Source organism: Pygoscelis adeliae, unplaced genomic scaffold (assembly GCF_000699105.1).
Source record: "Pygoscelis adeliae isolate BGI_AS28 unplaced genomic scaffold, ASM69910v1 Scaffold36, whole genome shotgun sequence".
Classification (NCBI taxonomy): domain Eukaryota; kingdom Metazoa; phylum Chordata; class Aves; order Sphenisciformes; family Spheniscidae; genus Pygoscelis; species Pygoscelis adeliae.
In genome coordinates this window covers 3,323,113-3,344,704 of record NW_008824934.1, presented here as the reverse complement: position 1 = coordinate 3,344,704, position 21,592 = coordinate 3,323,113, and the positions used below count along the sequence as shown (strand labels likewise).

At 38.2% G+C, this 21,592-nt stretch overlaps 1 protein-coding gene across 1 annotated transcript in view; it reads right to left on the bottom strand.

The window, feature by feature from the left end:
- Positions 1 to 21,592, bottom strand: part of LOC103917975 (kinesin-like protein KIF1B) — a 110,763-nt gene that overhangs the window by 31,857 nt on the left and 57,314 nt on the right. The window contains exons 23-38 of the mRNA XM_009325203.1: positions 20,638 to 20,731; positions 19,737 to 19,885; positions 18,956 to 19,134; positions 17,804 to 17,941; positions 16,788 to 17,036; positions 11,245 to 11,363; positions 9,356 to 9,441; positions 9,082 to 9,211; positions 8,583 to 8,742; positions 7,867 to 7,957; positions 7,175 to 7,293; positions 6,125 to 6,180; positions 3,290 to 3,398; positions 2,572 to 2,638; positions 1,042 to 1,126; positions 674 to 779 (exon numbers count right to left, since the gene is read on the bottom strand). Of these exons, the coding sequence (XP_009323478.1) occupies positions 674 to 779; positions 1,042 to 1,126; positions 2,572 to 2,638; positions 3,290 to 3,398; positions 6,125 to 6,180; positions 7,175 to 7,293; positions 7,867 to 7,957; positions 8,583 to 8,742; positions 9,082 to 9,211; positions 9,356 to 9,441; positions 11,245 to 11,363; positions 16,788 to 17,036; positions 17,804 to 17,941; positions 18,956 to 19,134; positions 19,737 to 19,885; positions 20,638 to 20,731 (1,937 nt within the window). The remainder of the gene's footprint in view (positions 1 to 673; positions 780 to 1,041; positions 1,127 to 2,571; positions 2,639 to 3,289; positions 3,399 to 6,124; positions 6,181 to 7,174; positions 7,294 to 7,866; positions 7,958 to 8,582; positions 8,743 to 9,081; positions 9,212 to 9,355; positions 9,442 to 11,244; positions 11,364 to 16,787; positions 17,037 to 17,803; positions 17,942 to 18,955; positions 19,135 to 19,736; positions 19,886 to 20,637; positions 20,732 to 21,592) is intronic.

Here is a 21,592-nt window from a genome sequence, read left to right as displayed (position 1 = left end):
CTTTAGCAAGAATTTATGGTAAACCTCATTCTCTAACTGTGTGCCCTGTGCCCATGGAATTCTGCATTTAATAATTATGAACATTCCCAGCTTTCCAAACATGCTGCCAATATCTCAGAGGTCAAAGGAATTTTAGATTTCTGCTAGAGTGCTCACTTTATTCACTTACCTACTGGAGCTGTGAGAGGACTTCAGGTATTTTGCAGAGATAATATTCAAAGACAGAATAGCATCCACAGCAGCTTCATCTACCTCTGCTTTATTTCTTATACGTCCTGAAAAGGGTAGGAGGGGGAATCAATTAAAACTAAACCTGAAACACAGAAGGAATTTGTTTTCCCAAATATAATTTCAGACTATGTGATTAACAAGCAGCTGTAAGTGGAAGCTGCAAAACTTAAGACTCCCTCAAGCTGTTTCTTTCCATCCTCCCTTTATGGTGCTTACAAATGGAAAGTAATTCCAATGCATTGTCAAGAAACCCTCCGTGTAGACCAATGGACTTCAGCTTTAGCAAGAATTTATGGTAAACCTCATTCTCTGTGTGCCCTGTGCCCATGGAATTCTGCATTTAATAATTATCAACATTCCCAGCTTTCCAAACATGCTGCCAATATCTCAGAGGTCAAAGGAATTTTAGATTTCTGCTAGAGTGCTCACTTTATTCACTTACCTACTGGAGCTGTGAGAGGACTTCAGGTATTTTGCAGAGATAATATTCAAAGACAGAATAGCATCCACAGCAGCTTCATCTACCTCTGCTTTATTTCTTATACGTCCTGAAAAGGGTAGGAGGGGGAATCAATTAAAACTAAACCTGAAACACAGAAGGAATTTGTTTTCCCAAATATCATTTCAGACTATGTGATTAACAAGCAGCTGTAAGTGGAAGCTGCAAAACTTAAGTTTTTCCTCTGGATCTTTTTCAAAATCCTCCTCTTACAGCCAATACTCATAAAGATGACAGAATCTGATACAAAGAGAAATTACCATTAGTACTTTTTCTTCCTTACAGAGCAACACACAAAACAATATACTCACCAACAACCAGCTCTCGCACATCTTTCCAGTGCAACTCACTGCCCTTCTCATGGATAATGGTGACTGTGATTCTACGCTGGATTCCCTGGTAGAGTTCAAAAACAGAACACTGATGAAGTATTCACATACACACACACTAACATCATCTATTCTGCACTTATACTGCAAAAATGAAGCAAATAAGATCATTTAAATTAGTCTGTAACTGTGACCAAACACCTATGTGTTTCAGGGCCCTAAAATTAAAGTAAGAGGAACACTATATTCTCATATATAACAGAAATTACACTTCTCCCTCCTCACTCCACAAAGGCAGAGGTTTTTAACCTAAAATAGTCCTGAAATTGTTGCTATGCTCTCAGAGAAGATAGGTACGATCCCTGGGATATATCAGAGTGGACCACAAAAACAAGCAAATACTTGGGTAATGTATGCTTATATATTTATATGTTATATTAAAGTGTTATGTACCAAAAGAAGAAGTGTATCTAGCAAAAGAAGTTATTAGAAAATAGCAACTACTCATGCAGATATTCTCCTCCTTTGTCACATGTATCTGTTACAAGTCAAAATATAATAAAGCTCTGTAATAGCTGGGAAGAAGGTAAAATTGTAGAACAGAAATAAACACCACATCTGAAAAAGAAAAATTCCCCAGGTGTTGGCTTCAACAGATTCCACTCTTCCAAATGAAGAAGATAACTATGCAGGGAGAAGGTGCTTTGTGTAACTGTTTCAAAAGAAATTGAAAGATGTTTGCCTATATTGTGGATTTGGCAATGGAGTTACGGAGGCTAGAATTACTCTGGTTTGAACTGGAAGTAACTGATGAAGCCACTAGTAAATCCAAAACTGAGTAACTTTTTTTTTTTTTTAAGGAAATTATTGGAGTATGACCATTATTCCTAAGCTATAAGAACTGTTCCTATCATTTTAAGAAAGAGAGGAAATGCAAGTCACAGGTAAACTATGAAAAGGAACTGAGAATTTGAGAGTAGAAAAAACATAACATAAACCTATAAACAATATTTAACTAGGATTATCTTTAGAATCTAGCTAAAGACAAATTATTATTAAGGATAATTACATTAGCGTTTGTGATTAACTATAGGCATTTAAAATGCACTGAGACATGGTCATTGCGTAGGTCTGTCTTATAGCCACATGCAGTGAGAAAGAACCAATGAAAGTTGAGTCCACATGATCCTTCCGTGTCCTTGGTAGAGATGTTAGAGCACTGAAGGCACAAATCTGGTCCCAAAGGTTCCTGCTTTTTAAAAGGCTTTCATCTTTCATGAGTGGGATGCACACTGATAAGCAAAGGAAACAGCAATATACTAGGGGCCAAACATACTCTCCTCATAGCCTAAAGCTAACAGGCTAAGTACAGACTGAAAGATGACTGACCCTACAACTATCATTAGACAGCTGTGTGGGAAAGGAGAAAACATGAAAGATGTAAAATCCAGTCATTAGCATTCTAACCCCCCTCAGAGACGAAACTTGCGGTTCTACAGCCTTCCTCAGTACCTGGTGAAGCAGGAACGTCCCCTGACAGGGCAGGCCTCCAGTGTGATCCACAATAGCAGGAATATACCTGTGTGAGACAGTGAAATCAACAGGCAGGAAAGATACACTAGCACAGCAACTTTACTCTGTATTCTGCTGCCAACAGTTACCTCTCCATATAGTATCTGAAGAAATAAGAGTGTTTCTACTGACTCTCAGACTGGACTCTATTGGACCACAGAAATACGGAAGTATCATATACTGTACTTCCAGTACTTCTGGAAAACTCCGTGGAACTCGCTTCTCAACATAATCCCTGCAGACCTGTCAGGGGAAAACCTTCTCTGCAGCAAAGGTGAACATAAAATAGGGCCTGCTAGATGATTTCCGGAGCATAAAGTCTCTAGTGACCCAAAAAATCTAAACTCATGGCCTACACAGGATAAGTTTTCCCAGCACCTGTTCAGCTGGTGTGCATGGGTTTTCAAAGTGGAAGGATTACTGCAAGCGTGAAAGAATGTCATTCTGTCTCTTCAGTCCTTTCCAATGGGGACAACGAATGCCAGCAGAATTTACACCCAATCACTACAAACCAGCCAGACACCAGGCTGACATAAGCCAAGCCACCACCCAATAATGATTGCTAAACACCAACCTTGTCTGAACAGAACAAAGGGTAAAAGATCAAACTCCCATAAACCACTGTTCTTAAAACATAAAAGAGTAATACAGGACTTACTCCCCTGTTGGCTCCAATTCGCTGATCTCAAACCATACAAGGAGGTCATATTTGCTCACACTGTGGCCCAAGCTGGGTTTGCTCATAGTATTTAGCTTTGTAGCTGGCACTTAAAGAAAAAAAAATGAATGGTTTACAAGGACTGAACAAGTAAAGCCTACCTTAGGGCTCACAGAAACATGTCATTTCAGTGATCCTATGTATTCTATGTACATATGCAGACCACATCTTTTTCCATGAAAATGAAGTTGCTTACAGCAATCATTATTTCTCAAAGCGTTGTTTTTTAAATCTGAGTTACTAGATTTAAAAAAAAAAGTTAAATAACAAAACAAAAATGTATCCAAAAAGCTTGTAAAAATATGCAGTCTCTCTAGATCCACAGAAAAAGAGTTTCCTCAAATGTGCATCAGTTACTTTATGGGTTAACAGTTTGTGATTTTGAATGGCTTAGGTCTGTTCATCTGCAACTTTACTCACCCAGAAAGTACATTTCACCCTCCCCACACAAGAAAAAAAACAAACAAAACAACAAGAACTTAAAACTTCATTCTTCACTTCTTCATGTTACAAATTGCTAGTCTCCTGTACCAGTTTAGGTAAGAGAATGTGTATGTAAAAAGGCTGAACAAGATTTATTCCAGAGCCATAACCCTGCCAAACTATGGTTCTGGGCTCCTTATGTTTTGGTATTAGTGATTACTACTGGCCAGATCCTCTCTAATTGCTTTCATACAAATGTAGAGATAAACCATGTTAAGAAAATAGTGGGATAACTGAAATTCTAGAAATAACCTGATATTCCTTCACACATACTTACATCACACCTTTTAGCTATCATTACATGACTTCTCTTATCTGCTCACTCATTTCATTTTTGTAAATGGGAACATTTTTTAAATTAAATTTAAAATTTAAAAAGCTTTTAAAGCTTAGTTCCTGTGTACTCTGACAGGTATTTTTGTAACTCTGCAATTGTTTTCCATTTTTTCTCCTTTCACATACTAACCTCATTGCTTTTATTAAGCCAAATAATTATTCTCCCTTCTAGCCTCTCAAGCTCCATTCTTCCCTTGCTCGAGTGTTCATTAGGTTCTCCTATCGTCACACCTTTATGTATCCTTCAGCTTCCACCATGACTTAATTTCCCATGCACTGGAAGGGCATAACAGTCCCCAGTTAATAAAAGGTCCTTATAGGTGTGCCTGTGTAGTCTCTTTTGAAAAACAAAATGTGAATTCTGTTTCTTTTCTGCGTAAAATAGCAGCTACCTCAGAGGGACAGATTTTACAAGAATCGGTTATTTACAGCACAACTCCATCATGCTGAGTAGCAAGCTTCAGTGTCATCATTTACTCTTCCCATTCATTACTTAGGGTAGTCACTCTCTTATACCCATCATATCATGTAGCTGCACATGAACTCATTACAGCTGGACTCAATGCTGTTGATAGCAAGAGGAACATCAAACACAAAAGTCACTCAAGTCTACTGCTAAGCAGAGAAACTCAAAAGCACCAGAAGAGAAAAGCAACAGACAGACACATTTAACTAAACATGAAAGCCGGTTCTAGAAGTTCTCATGGACTTGCACTGGCATAATTAATAACCAGCATGTCTTTTTTTTTTTTTTGGTAATAAAACAGAATACAAGTGGAAGTGAGGAACAGCACTGTTAGTGGCAAAAAAAGAAGATGAGCAAAAAGGAAACCTATATAGACACAGCAGAACGTTTCTTCTACAGCTAGCTATTTATTCATATGCAGTATCTCTCATCCCAATCTCACAAAACTATGTACGGAACACAAAAAAAAAAAAAAGAAAAGAAAAAAAAAAGAAAAAAGAGGTCCAGGAAGTTTCAGGGAATAGATCCAGTGATGCAGAAAAATCTGTGATACCTAGCACACTGGAGTTTATAGACTCTTTATATGGTTCTCTCTAGAATAGCCCTAAACTTAAGCACAGCATCATCCTTCCATGACTGCAACCGTGACAGTTTCTAGTCCCAAGAATAGTACATGATAAAGATAAGAAAAAAAAAGGAATTTTGAAGCATGTTTTGGAACTACTTCTACATCTACCATAGATCAAGTTTGGCTACTAACCATCTCGTTTAGGAGCCCGCTCACTCTGACAACTGGGAACAGGCAGAAAGAGAAAAGGTGGCAGCTGGTCAGCTCCATCCTGGAAAGCAGCCACAGCAGAGGATGCAAGCACGTTGGCATGCTCGGATAGCGTGTTCAGCACATGCACGTTTACATAGCCAGACATAAGATACCTAATCAACTCAATTTTTCTTTCATGGTCTGCAAAGGGAATGGAACACACACAAAAAAAAGGATGGTAGAAATATGCAGGTGAGAGAAAGCTGGAGAAGTAGGAAATAAAAGGTGAAATGGAAAAAAACCACAGAAGAGTTCAGCATGCATTATTACAATTAAGCAAAGAAAACCAAGGGTCATTTCAACAAGACTGACTCACTAAACGAGGATGTTAGAGAACATCAAAACATCAAAAAGATGAAGCGGTTAATGAATAAGCAAATTTCCAGTCAAGTGCTCAGTAAGCACATAAAGAGCCATAGCCAGATCTCATGGAATACGATCAACACCTCAGGAATGAAATCCTACCCTTTAATGAACCAAGAAGCACTTCCTGCAAGAGGGGGTTGAAAAGAACACATAAAAGGAAGATAGCCAGCAAAGATAGATCCAATGCCCTTTGCAACATTCACTCCATTATATTTCTTGGTGCCCTGAATAGCTTAGGAGTACACTACAACCTTCATCTTCAGTAGCAGACATGTGGTGTACAGAATTAGAGAACTGTTCTCACCTGGCTTTGAAAGTGGCATAGGGGGAGGAAAGAATCTTCGAGAAGGCTGTGGAGGGCTATACAGAAATGAAAAGAGTTATCAATATAGAGTCAGCTAAACATAAAAAAATATATACAGGTACACACACATGTATGTATGTATACACACACCCCCAGTACAGTCCTTCCACCCATTTTTGTCTCTAAAAATATCCTCACAATCCCATGAAGACAGGTAAATATCACCTGTCAGGAAAATAAGTGGACTCAGCACACTTCTCAGGCTAACCTATGTCCTTTTTCTATTTTAACTTAAATATTTATTTTTTTTACTGACAGCTAGGATTAATTAAGATTTCCAACTGCTCTACCCCCATTCTGCACTGAAAATTTAAGTAGGTAACAGGCATTTCCCAAAATAACTTGAGGAAAAGGAACAAGCCTCAGCTGGCATTTCCTCTTAAAACCAGCACGTGCTTCCTCTTTGCAGCTGCTGCCTTCAGTAGGAGGGCTAACCAGGCCAAGCAATCCAGACAATAGCCTCTTCCCTTAGGCTATGAAGATGGCAGGACTAGGGGTCCTGTCCCTGATTCCAAAAATTCAGATGCTCAGCAACTTTGGCACTAGTATGTCAAAAGGTTGAGAGCCTTTTGCTTTCCCCCTAATCTCCTCTCTCTTCTGTTGTCATCCTATCTTTATGCATCAGGCCACTTGCCCTGAGGGAACGCTGCATCTTGGAGCACTGTTACGGTTTACCCAGAACTCACTGAGATCACCACTGAAGTTCTGAGTACAATATTCTACCACCACCGTGTTTGTAGGGTGGATGCAGCTGTATTGGCAAAACAGCTTTCCATGTTTGAGCTGGTAGAACAATTCCATTACTCACTAAAAAAACAACATACTACACTGGGTAAATAGGCCTCTGCCAGCACTCTTACATCAGTCAGGAATCCTACTCGTAAGCGTGTTGCTATGTAATTTCAGGAGTATGAAAAGGTACTGCCTGAACTGCAGAGCTAACCTGAGCATGATCACAAACAGCTTTTATGCCAGAATAGTGAACAATACCTGTTGAGATCCTGTCCTTGCAGATGGAGAGGATGCTGCTGATAATGTCCAAAGACTTCAAACACAATAGGCTTTGTTTTGATGTACTCCACAAATGATTCCGTCACTTCCACAGCAATCTATTAGGCAAAGTAAGGAAAGAAAATGAGACATGCAAAAAGGAAATCTTGTAAGTGTGAATTTTAGGAGTCTGTATTTTTCATACGGTTTAGCGCCACTCACAGTAAAAGCAATTGCACTCCTTTTTGGTTTAGGCATTAATTCTACTCTCTGATAAAGGAGAAAATGAAAGCCTCAATATCAGGCATTTTAAGTAGGAGACGAAACCAAAGGATTACACAGTTCATAAAAATAAATACATTCAGTTCATCTGAGATCATGAGCACTGCTATTCACATATATTTTATTTCCTGAATTCTAGACTGCTTTCATCAAACATTCTGGAAAGGAAACAGAGAATTCAAAGGCAGGAAGTAGAGGTGAAACAGAAGAGTTAAATCTGCCACACAGAATCATTCTGTATTTTGTTCTCCATTGGGGATTACATCATTCATCTGATCACTCCTCCTACTGTCCTTAATAATTCCCCTTGCCCCACTTTCCCATACACCTCTCATGAGTTTAACAAGAAGGATACACACAACTCCCAGTGCTAAAACAGGCACTTACTATTCATATAAAGTTTTACTTACGTTCTGAACATGGTAAAACCCAAGGGGAGTCCCTCGACCATTGTTTTTGAGAGGTTCTGTTGAGAAAGCTTCATCATGCCGATGTAAAAAGCTTTAAAAAACAACCAAAAAAACCAAACCAAAAATAAAACACCCCAGAACAGTTTAGTGAAGATTGCTGTGCTGTGAACCCAACACTGAAAAGAAACCCATAAATTTATTCTGCTAGAACTTTACAGGGAGTTGAGTGATGGCCTAAAGCTAGGAATACCCTAGTCTTTGGGACCACAATTCCTGTACTTGTTTTGTCTTTATTACTCCCATTTTTCGTTCTCTTTCTTAAGAAACTAAGCCACAGAACACTTTCACTTGAGAGCTACTGATTTACTCAAGGGTCATATAGCTTTCATTATAATTGTGCATATGTACAATCTAATATCGTATTTTTCACATTAGAAGCCATTATCAAGCAAAAACAAGATATCTATAACTAGTAACTTAAGAGTCCACTCTGATTCTTAATTCCTTTCTGCAAAACTTTATTCCTTAACACCATGCTAACACAAAGCAGGTACTGCTCGTAACAGGAATTCCAGTAACTGACAAGGTGTTTTTCTCTGCTATACCACACTGCCACTGATTGTAAAAGCTCTCAATCAGACCCTCCATCGCCCGCTATTATTTGCACTCTCTATCAAAGCATTCATTGCCTAATGCAAATAAGGACAAATTCTTACTTGAACTGGCAGAAAATATCTGCATATTCAGGAAGGATGCCGCTGGCCTGTAGCACTGTCACACGGAAGGTAAACACGCTACCCAGTTTCAAGTGATCACCAATTTCCTCAGTGAATCCTTCCATTGTCATCTTTCCATCCAAAGTGGCTGACTTCAAGTCTTAGGGAGAAACAAACATCCCACATGAAATTGCTTTTTTCTTTTTTTTCTCCTTTCTTTTCTTAAAATATTCCTTCAGGCAACAGTTTAGTCCCATCACACTTTTTCTTTCGAGCCCAAATTATTTGCTGATAATCAAAAGCTCCAAATACTTGGCAACAGTTTTTCTGCAGTTCTTCAAATGAGTAACCCCAGCATCTATCACATGCAACCCATCAGCTACACCTCTCCCTACCTATCGTATTCTTGAAGGACGCTCAGAACCCCTTTCTATCACTGACTGAAAGTGTCCCAGATTTCCCTTAAGTTCTCCAAAACTACTACATCTTTCTTCCTTACCTAGCTCATTCACTCTGTTGATCTCCTCTGGAGGAGTAGTAACCTCTGAATTCTGTCCTTGCCCTTCCACAATTCTTAATTCTTCCAATGACAGTCCAGACCGAGTCATCGCAACTGAAGAAAAATCACTCTGAAAAATTAAATGAAGTTGCATGTAACAGACTCCTGCAGTTTCTGGTTTTCCCATCCCCTTCTTCCCCGCGCATTACTTATTTATTTAGAAGCACAAACTACTGCACTCGAAGAAAATTAACTCAATTTTAAGACTTCTTACCTTATCAAAATATTCATTGTCAAATGAAATTTTAGCTGTGCCTGACTGTCGAATACCAGATCCATAATCTGGGGCTTCTTCATCAGCTAAAAAACAGAAAAAAAAGAAAAAAAAAATGAGGAGGAGAAGGAAAAACCCTCAGAGTCATCTAAATGGAAATTCTGATTACAACGGAAACCAGTCCGTAAAGTAGAAGAGGCCTGGTTCCAGTCATCCAATAACAGATTAGAATAAGTGCTGAAAAAAAATCATAGCAGAAATCTACCCATCATGAACTCAAGTGTGCGAAAACAACAAGACAAGCTATGACATTTCATCATGAACTTCAGAGAATTTTGAATGCAAAACAACTTCAGTACTCATTTTGATTATTTATTTACTTCTGATTATGATACCTGAGGTGAATTAACATACCATAAATACAACGACCCACATGGGAATGTATACTTACATTGATTTAAGCTGCCATCTAAAATTCTGTAGCCATAAACTAAGCAGTCACACTAGCAAAGCTTCACAAGTACGTGCCCTAAGTTTGAAAGGCGGATCTGTCCGTACAATCTGTCCGTTTAACCTCCTCCTCTTTGTGGACAGTAACAACAATGAGGTCTGGTTAAATGCCAGGTTTTTTTTTTTCCCACAGTAAATACAGGCTTGCAGGAGAAATCCCAAGATTCAGAATGTGTTCAAAAACTTCGCTTAGGGACCAAATGCCATGGGCCTTTTTCAAGAGATGTCCCCAGTTCAATTTCTATTAGCCATGGTGTATTCTATTTATTTGGATGGATAAATAGAATATTTATTTGGAAATATTTGGTCAATGCTAAAGGAGACCAAACCAAGCCAGAAATGAGACTTTTGTACACGTTAAAATAGATTTTATTTCACTTGCTGTTTTAGTCCCTGCCAGAGTGATTCTTACACATCTTCAGAGTCTGAGATTTCATTATATGTTCCCATGGAGAGCGAAACTTCCAGGGTTACCCTACCTAAACAATAAAGAAATGTTGGCAGTTAGCCACTGCTAGAAAGGACAAATTATGGGATGTATCTGAGCTCTCACCAGCATGGATAAGACATGGCTAACTACTAACAGTAAAACTCAACTAGCTCACCCCATACTGGAAAAGTATAAAATATTAGCAGCTGACTAGCAGACTGCAGTTAAGGTCTGGCACGCATACAATGGCAGTTCAAAACTGCATGAAGCAGTTACCATCCCCATATATCTACCCTTCTCTTCTGAAAGGTTGATAATTCTTGGTGATTAAATAGTATGTTAAAGCAGCTTCTAAGTCTCAACACATTTTAGTGAGGCAATGAAATGGAAAACTGCTGCTGATTTCTGTTTATACTATGCTGAAAACCGTCAGTTCGGGAACTTCTTCACGTGCTGTTCAGTCAGAGAATGGAGGAGCACATTTCTGCGCGTTATTTAAAAGGATAGTTTGAGAAGAGCAAACACGTGGTACATTTAGCTTTTCTGCAAGTCATCACAACTACCAAACTTGCATATACCCTTGTCCACTGTTTATACTGGGTGCCAGAAAGAAAATCTTTGCTTTATTTTTAGTTTTTAGACTTGCTGACACTAGTTAGTCATTTCACCATCTTAAAAAGCAGTGTTGCATTAGTTGCCAGGTATAAACTTCAGTGGTCAACACCATCATTTTGAAAGCTTCTGATGAGTAGCATTATTTCAAGATTTATTCATGCTTGGTCCATATGATTCACACAAATGAAAAAATTTTAAAAGCAAGTTAATAATAAATAAGTGTTCTTTGCAACACTAAAATTATTCAGGTTTGATTTGTTTGCCTGTTTTTTAAAGCTGCAGCTATTCATAGCGTACCAAAGAGTTGCAATGTAAAGCTCTCAGAGTATCTCACCTGCTATAGCTTGCACTGCTACGCGCAGAAATCCTCGTACTTCCCCTTTCTCACTAACAACAGCTACTCTGTGAATAAGAGGCACCGGGTACAGTAGATTGCTCAGGTATACAAACGCTCTGGTAACAGGAAGGAAAGAAAACACAAACGGCATTAGGCAATCATCTGCAAAACCAGACTGCAGTATTTGGTTGGCTAATGGGACATTCAGATCTTCAGACAGTCTACTTTACTCCATCTATTAGACCTGCACTGTGGTCCTGTATCCATATTGTCCACACAGGGCTCTTCAGCAGTGTCAAAGCTAAGTGAAGCCAAAAAATGCTCTAAACCAGAGTATACTAGAGACACAGGGCTTATATTAGTGAGTTACAAAACACAGGAAGGAGACAATTTAAGATGATGGCTTTATAAAAGGTAATTTTGGATGCACTACAGTTGTAAATGGAGCTGTTAGCAAGATGGTAGAAGTCTACTAAGGAACTACTGATTTTAAAGAATTGTTTGAGTTTTCCACCCCATGAGTGTAGTTTGAAGTGATAAATTAAAAGGGAATTGATCTACTGTGTTCACACAGCCTCAAATATTTTACTGAACATATAAAAACACTCTTCAAAACAGACTGACTGACTGTTTTCTCTCTTCTACATACATTAGATAACACTGTATACAGAGTAATCAAAAATCCCCAATAAACCATAAGTCATCTCTTAGGTTTCTTGGAAGATTCACTGAGTGTATGGATAGTGGAAGACCGATAGTCTTCACAGCTAAGTATCTTTAGGAGTAATATATTTGTTTCTTAAAAAAACAAAACACAAAAAACAACAAACAACAAAACACCACAACAGTACTCTAGAGCAATCATTTAGAAATTACAGTTTACAATACGAAAAGCAGCATTTAGGCCCAGTATGATCCTGCCATACACTAACTTTTAAAGTTATATACAAGCAGGGTCTATTTTGGAACAATAAAGTTAACAAGTTTTATTGTACAGATTTTTAATTGAAAGTTAGACTAACGTTATTAAAGTTATTTTACGTTTCTGTAATGAACTGCAAAAGTTCTTAGAACACCACACGTCAGTGTGATTAGCTCGAGCAAAACTTTAAATGTTGAGAAGCCGAAAAGTCAGGTAAAGAACGGCTCTCAACAAGGGGAAAAAAATGAAAGGCTTTATTTATTAAGTGACCTGTTTCAGAGTTCAGAAGAGTACTGAGATGCATAGAAGTTTAACCAATACTTTTACCAGTCATTAAATTTAAAGTGACTAACCAATTATGTATGTAATTATTATTAGTTTATGCATATTAAATTATACTAAACACCAGTCATTTGTTTAACTGGATTTCCTTCTTGCAGTCCTTTTTATTAGTCTTTATTATTAAGTATAATAAATTCTTCAAATTTATAACTGTTACTGTTTAATATTCATAGGGAAAGTCCTGCATGACAGAAGAGGACTGAGAGAGAAATAAAGATGTTCATTGCCTCTGTCTGGAGACATCAGCTGTAAAAATTGTTCCGTGAACACAGCAAGACTGATCCAAACTCAATTCCTTGTGACACATAGCTAAGGACCAAAGTTAGAAAATGTAAGTGTTTCTCCTTGGGTTCACATGCCCGTTCCCAGAATGAATGAATGATCTTGAAATGACAAGGTAGTCAAACAGGTGTCAGTTGTGAACCAGAGAGACAAAAATAATGCTACTAAAAAACAAAGTGGTGACAAAATGCAATAGAGAAAAGAATGATTAATAAGGCTATAAAAGTAGCAAAACAGAAACTGAAGAAAACCATACAACAACAAAAAAAACAACTTGCAACGTAACACTTGACTAAGATTAGGAACTAATTCTTTTTCAGTCTGCTCCAAAGTGAGGTAAGCACTGATAAAGCAGGGGAAGCGAGAAGAGACCAAATTTAAGGTAACAAAATGGGAAGTTTAATTTTCTTTTTTTTTTTTCCCTCTAAGAAAACAGTTTCATTTTTAGCTTTGAAATTTCAGGTGGTGCTCATTTGAGAAAGCAGCATCCCACCATACAAGAAAACAGTCCCCCACGCTAACAAACTGGAATCGTTTACTTGGACTGGACCAGGGATGGAGTTCAGGAAGGTATGCAGTTATACGCTCAACATGAAAAAACACACGCAGTTTGAAAACCACATTTCAAGCTAGGGAGAACGGACATTTTTCCCCAACAGAAAGGAATCTAAATAGCCTTGCATTGATATGTATACAGTAAGAGACAGTTTCACTAACTAATAGAGGCAGTCATTACAGAAGCCTTCCTACTTCAAAGACAAACTAGTGGAAAGTGAAAGCATTAACTGCATGAAAAATAAAAATATAGTTGTATTTGCACAGCTAAAGTTCTGAAGCTGCTGTCCAACATATGACAGTCAAAGCATTCAGCTTTATTAGCAACTGCAATTTTGTCACCTCAGTAAAATGACAATCCCAAAGAAAAAAATATTTCTCATCTTCCTTAATTTCCTTCCATCCAGTCACCTAGCTCACTGGAATAATTTTAACTTACAGAAAGAAAAGCACATAATGCAAAAAGTTTTAAGCTTCCTGTTTGGTGACGAAAATGCTGGATCTCTTCTGTAGAATGGAGAGCAATAGCACATGTGCCGTACAGAGAAAAGAGCTGTTTTATGCAGCAATACTGCCTTCCAGTGCCATTCCATCTGCTTCATCACAAGACAGTACCAAGTTAGGAGTGGATGTAATCTTAAGGTTATCCTCCTCCTCTTCCCACATCTGGGAGGACTCCCACTCCCCAAACATCCCATATGCAAGTGTCCCCCTGCACCTTAGCCCAGCAGACTGAAAGAGGGGGAGCTGTATTAGCAGAAAGATTGGTGAGGTAAAATGGCATACTGACAACAAAACTAGAAATGAAATTTAACAAACACAATTTTTTTAAAAAATCAAAACAAAAACAACAGAACTCAGAATGATGACGGATATTTTTTAAACAAACACATCGATTCAAGATTTAAATAAAATATCCCATAGTCCTCTCCCACCTCCCTTAAAAACATAGCAAATGCTTGATATGTCACACCATTAAATAGAATCAGCCCTAAAGACAGCCCAGCATGCCAGAAGAGATGGCTAAAGGGACCAGCTCTTTTTTTCCCTTTTCTTTAATAGTTATAGTACAAATAAAAGACAGTCACAGCACAGAGAGAGAAAAAAATACTGTGATGCCCAAGGAGTTGGATAACTACATGATCAATTTCTCCTCCTCTCCTTCGTGACCAGGACTCATTATTGCTGACGACCCCCCCAAAAAAAATATTAAAAGTTATTTTATTTTTGTCCTACGCATTCCACAACATATAAAACAATACACAGTTAAAACTGTTAAAGAATTTTGGGTTTGTTATAAATTGAATGCTACCTTGTGCTCAAGACATATCTACGTAGATGGACATACCCTCTGATACTTAGAAGTCACACTGTTGAAAAGCAGAATTCTCATGCTGGAAGACACTGAGGAATCAAAATAGTTTCTACTCAGTGGTGCTAAACAGTCTAACAGCTTTCTGCTGACAGAATCAGCACAATAGAAGAACAGAACAGGAATAGAAACAGAACAGAATAGAAACCAACAACTGGGAAAAAGTCATTCAGCTGTCTACTCAGAGATAATACAAACTAAGTTTCATTCCTCAATACAATTTACAACCCAAGCAGAGTTTGTTAATATGTGCAGCTTACATGGTTCAGGCTAGTACCCTTAACTGCTGCAGCTTCATATGTCTGTCTATAGAGACAGAGCTCAGTATTCTTTTTAATACATGGAAATGGGAAGCAAGTTGTGTAATTGCCAGGAAGCACAACTGTTCTCATTGTACGCTGTATTTGCTCAGCTTGTGTTGTGCTTCCTGAAGAGTTTGTGAAATGAAGATGAATAGCTCAACTTTTTCCCAAGCACTGAAGGTCCCGCTCTGAAAGAACATGCACAACAGGAGAATATGTTGTGTATGCCAGCACTGTTACAAGAAAGCAGTCCTAGCCATTGCAAACAGCGCACATACGCTTTAACCAGCTGACAACCACTTCCAAGCCAGTTAAGATGGCTTTCCCAAACTGACTCTTGTGGATCAGATTAACCCGAAAGAATTAAATTTTTTAAAACACATTATCAGACATTGCACATAAGGGCACAAATTCACAGAGATCAAAGAGGACTAATGCAATTTCTTGCATCTTCAGTAACTGTAATTTTTGTTTCAAAGACTAGATCAATGAAGTTCCAAGTTTTAATCACAGCTTGTAAATAGGTCCACTAAAGACAAAGAGTGAGGTTAGACAATACAGCTAAACTCATCTAAAAGCTTGATAAAAGGCTGATAAACTCAGTCCTTCATTTTCACCAATAATGCAATCAAGTTTCCTGAATTTGAGGAAACTACAAAAAGATCCTGCCTTCCTGGCCATGAAGTCTTCCCTGCTTACAGTCACAGAAAAAGATAAAGCCAACCTCTGGTCCCTTCCTCTTTTGTTCCTCCCTTCCACCAGCCGTGGAGTCTTACCCCCTCTTTTGTACAATGCCTGTGGTAACCACCTCCCTTACTGTTTTAGCAAGTAGATTGGCTTACAGAGTGGTCAAATAAGCAAAAAAGCATAATTGGGGGAGTGGGAGCAGAAGAAGGGGGAGCAAAGTCACCAAATCAAATCTTTCTGTTTCTTGTCATGAGTAACATGTTTGAGCAAGACTATCTGTGAAGAAACAGCGCAAAGTACTACATTTCTTTAATGCAACTTGCTGTCCTTAGGCTCTATACCACAGACTGAGGTCTGATAATGCCTTAATCATATTTGATTGGCAAAATAGATAATACTCTAAGATACATTAAGCAAACTTGTTTCAGAAATTCAAGCATAGTGCATGGGGAAAGCACTGATAAACACCACCAGTCAGTGATCTTTAATGATGACGACCTTTCACTACGTAATACTTGCTACCAGGAGTTGTGCATAATCTGAAAAGCCAAATCATCTCAAAGAATACTCTTTTCCTCATACAGAAAGGACCATTCTTCTTTCTCCTCATGCCATCTTTTCTCTTCAGACACAGAGGATGTTAGATGAGTTTTCAAAAAATGGATTTTATTGGGTTGGACTTAAAGATTTTCCACCATACTCTGAGATTCTCTTCTACAGGAGAAAATTACATACTACAATACTATCTTAGTGATCTTGCAATGGCTAAATAATGCTTAAATACTGTACACAAGCAAAACCACATTCATTCTATGTTGTGACAGTTATCTAGAAATAGATTTACTCACATTGTTGCATCTAAGGGTTATTTTCTCAATTATTATTTACGTCTTCATGGCCTCTGACATGGGAATTTCAAACTTAATGTTAAACTACACTCATTCTCTGGCAATTCCAATTTATGTATATAGATATTTTGGCTGGCTTGACAGATATTCTGTGCAGCACAAGGCAAAGCCATTGCAGTCTACAGCAAGAGCTGGTCCCTTTTGGCCATTCTCACAGTAACCTCACCAACCTTCCCACTAAAATGAACCAAGGGGATCGGTCGTAAAACGGGTCGCGCCCATCATTGAAGAGGTCTGATCCCTCCTCAGTTCCAACGTCGGAGCCAGTATCATCCACAAAGGCCTCATCATCAAAGTCCTCCATCTCATCCTGCTGTTCATCAGCCAGTTCAGTGATGTCGGAGTCAGCCGTGGAGAAAGTGGGGGAGGGCGTGCGATCAGCAAGACGCTCATTCACGCAGCCATGGAATATGGGGGAGCTAGATATCAGTTAACGGAATACCAATTAACAGAGTGAGGGGAAAGAAGAACGCTTCATTTAACAGCCGTCTGTTGCCATCAGCACAGAGACCACCTGAACGACAAGCAAAGGCTTCAAACCATCTGGACTGCAATGAAACGTAAGGGAAGGGATTGCTAACAAAGTCAGGAAAAAGAACATCCTTGAACTGAGCAGAAAGCAAATGAAAAATGCATATAAATGTGGCCGAACATACAGATATTGAGAGCACATCCATTTAACAGAGCTACAATTCTTATTTCCAACACTTAGCTTTTTTGTAAATAAAAATCTTGTAAAGGTGCAGCCGACATCAGGAAATATTAAAGAATCCCATCGGATATTAGGTATTTCCAAAGGGTATGACCAAACTATTTGAACCACATATGTAAGGCAGGCCCTGGGCCACTTTTCCCCTCAGTTTCCAGCGTTCTTCATATTCTCACAGCTCTGCTCCAGTGACTTTAGATAGAACTTAGCTAGCTACCCTTTTTTAAAAAATAAGCTTTTAACTTACTAAGGGTTCAGTCAAATCAGATTCTACACGGTTACACCAGAACATTCTAAAGAGCATTTTCTGCTCTTCACTATATTTTAAGTCTATCAGAAATCCCTGAAAGACACCACACACAACTAACACTAGTGGCCATACAATTTATAACCACATTCAAAGTCAAAGTTCATCCAGAACTGACAAGAGTTACCAGTGTACCAGCAGCTGAGATTATCATCACATACGTCACATACCTTCCAACCAGCTTGAACCAATGAAATCGATCGTAAAAGGGGTCACTGCCTGTCATTGTGCTTTCACTCTCATCCTGTGTATGAGATGCCATTTCCCCAGCTCTGTCGTACATCTCGCGCATCAGGTCCAACCTCTGCCTGCATAGAAGGAAGCAGGATTAAAAAAATTAATAGAGAGTGAATAAAAAAGCAGAGAACACGAAGTGGGGTACACTGACTTCATCTATACCAAATTACACATAGGAAAGGGAGAATGAAGAAGAGGAGTCTGTACCACTAAGTTTGGTACTGTACTAATTCTCTGACATGTTAAGGATTCTTGGAAAAATTTTGTAGGCTAAGCCCACAAACCACGAGGCAAGGTCACTGCAGAAGCTTACGTAAATCTCAGATTTCATTCAAACTTCTAAACATTCTTCTTTCACATCTAATTTTAGCATATTTTTTCTTTCATTTTTGTATCAGACAATGTTGCTGAGTAATTTAGGCAGGTTTTTTGCATTACACTCCAGAAATGTTGGCATTTTGATTCAAAAGTGAACTGATTCTATTACAGACTTATACGTATTTATTTTATTGACGAAAACAAGTGTTTCACGCTGCAAGATTCTTCATCCAAAAGTTATTAGTGGGAAAAAAAGTTCATCAGTCAGTATTTAGAGTGGGGAAAAGACAAATGTCTTTTGCCTATTTGCAAGAATATGATGAAAATAACTCAAATTACAGTCAGAATTTGTGTAGCTTCCATAGAAATAGAATCGTCTTTATTTAAGCTTTTTATTATAAATTATGCCCTATACTATTAGGTTATATAAAAAGCAGGTGGCAAGGAAAACTTTGCAGTGAAAGGAACACGAAAAAAATTAATCCAGAGACATGAGCTGTGATGAGCCTTATTAGATTTAAAAAATAAAATCTAACCTCAAGGTACAAAAATTAAATGTGGAGGCGAGGTAAGATGCTGGAGAATAAATGCACTTGTTTAAAGAATCTAGAAAGCTGGTATTTAAAACATACCACACTGTCTGGAAAGTTGGCATTTAGGAGGACACAGAAAAACAAGTACAACAGAGAATGAACAGCAAGGGGTGAAATTTTTCAGTTAAGCTCCTTGGATATAAGGAAGTTTGTTCTCTAGTAATATTTACATACTTGAGTTTTTCTAAGGACCAGTAATGCGTTGCTCCATTCTTCAGATCCTGGACTTCCACAGCTACCACTGTACGGGGGAAAGGCCTATTGTCCCGGGTCTTCTCCAACTCAGTGGGCAAAAGCTCTGGTGGCAGTGGTGAGTAGAGGGTGTCTGTCAGCAGGACAAATTGAAACTGCACCTGAATGGAAAAAGAAAAATTACTTTAGTTCTGAGAAGTCAGATACCAGCATCACAAAGGGGAGAGAGACCTAACCTAAGGCAACGTATGAAGCCAGTTTGACTTTCATCTCTGTGAACAGATTCAGGTTTTTTTAACGTCTTTTTTTTTGTTTTGTCTCAAAATGTCATAAAACATATTTTTCAGCTGAGTACGCATACCTTGCCTTTATCATCACAGCTGTCTGGAAAACTATAGACCTAGCACATCCTACAGCATCCACTTCTCTTGGAAAAATGAATGACTGCATTAAGTTAAAAGCAAAAAGGAAAAGGCAGGGCCCTGGGGAGATGTGCATGTACATGTGTTTATGATATTGACAGGAACAGCATAAGGGAAATGAAGAAGAGGAGAATATATCAACCAGATTTGCATGGGATATGCATTCAGCCAGAAGTCTGAATCAGAGACTCACAGCTTTCTGAACCCTTTTAAAGCCCAAACTAATAAGCCAGAGACATATAACTTTAAAGACTACAAGTAGTTCTGAGCGTTTGAAGCAGAATTATACAGTCAAAATTGATGAGTCAGAAAATTCAAAAAGATACTCTGCACGTCCCTACCTTTTTCTTTAACTCTACACTGATTGCGTTGGCTTCTTTCAGATATACTGCATTTCCCCAGAGTTGGTCCCTCAGTGAAGTAAACTGGTGAAATTTCCACTTCCTGAAAGCCCATTGTGCGAGTTCATACTCATGTCGTGTCCAGGGCACTAGGACGAGCAAAGAAACAGAGAAGTAAAACACTGTGGCTTCTTCTCTAAACCAAGTATCTAATACTACTGCTGACTGTGACATCAAGTTCTCAACACCTTTTCTGGAAGAGAAGAACAGAAAATAAAAATCTGCATTTTTATTATTCAGTGAGGAAAAACTGCATTGGAGATATAATGATCAAGTAAGGAGATTTGGAACAGAGAAGAAAAAATAAATTCTACTCCTATTATTTTAAATTAGTTAACAATTATCAAAGCCAAATGCTGAAATAGTGGAATGAAAGCAAGTATTATGGGAATAATAAACTCTATCTACTGTCCAGAAATGGAGTTATACAGACATGTCGCAGCATGAATTCTAGGAACTCCTACCAAGAAGAAAAAAGAAACTTCAAAATCAAAACAAGGAAACAAAGGCAACAGTGTTATTTTGGTTTAAGACATTCGAACTCTGTTAGTGCCAAGACGACACAGATTCCTTCAAATTTAAGGCCATCAAATCAAAGCTTGTAGTTAAACTAATCGAGTTTGTGCATCAATTGAATTTGGGGATGCATATCTACTGTTTATGTAGAACTTATTCTATGAATAGGTATTTTACATCTTTATGCTGTGAAGATTACAGATCAAGAAGTTATGAAGTGTTTCTCCACTTGCCAAAGCAACTTTTCTATCTATTGCAAGAGATATTATAGCAACTGTCCCTTTAGGCTTGGCTACATCCAAATTATTTTTAGCTTCAAACTCACCTTCTTCCTCTTCTTCTTCCTCCTCTGTTGTTTCAGCTGCCAAGGATCGTGTCTCTACCTGCTTCTGTAAGGCCTGCAGCTTACTCTCATAGTCCTGTGGGGAGAGAGGAGATACCGTGTAGAAGGACAGACAAAAGCAAGGAGAACAGTTAAGAGAGACTAACACCTCAGATGGAGTGACAGACACAGAGAACAAATACATGAAGACATTTCTCCATTAATGCTCAGAGGTCACATACCAACATCTATTGTTTTACTATAATCTGTCCTTGAAAAAAGAAAAGACAGAGGCCAATACAATTAAGATGGTAGGGTTGTTTTTTAAAATCATCAGATATACATGCTCATAGTATCTGTAAGAGGGAAAGGTTTAGAATTTTTTTTTGCTAAAGACTGGAAAAGGGGATTTTTGGGAACCTGCTTGCTGCTTTCAGGGAGGTAGGAAAGAGGCGGAAATAGAGAAAAGTACAGAAATAGATTTTAAAAGGGGAGGATTATTCACCTTCATTTTCTCAAACAGAAGGATTAACAGCACCACTGATTTGCCTTTTGATACAAAAAAATTCATTTCAGATTTTAGCAAAAAAAAAAAAAAAAAGACATTTTGTTTTCAATTAGATTTTCCTCTTGGGATGTAAGTATCACTCTCATGTGTATTTAATATATCAGATGATGAAAAAAATACCACCACCCTGGCAAGTGGGCAGAGAAGTCTGTGCAGAGGTTTCCCCACAAAGAGCACTTCAACAATACCTTCTGGTGTAAGACCATTTTCTTCCTGTTCAGTATACTCATGCCTTGAAATAAATGCTGCTGAGACCTAATGACCGTTTTATTATTTGCTCATAAAACAAATCTAAGTATCTTGAATTTGTAACAGACACAGTCACTGTGCTCCTGGTCTCAGAGCTTACCTCACTGCTGTATTTTATGTAAGATAATCCTTTGGCGTATA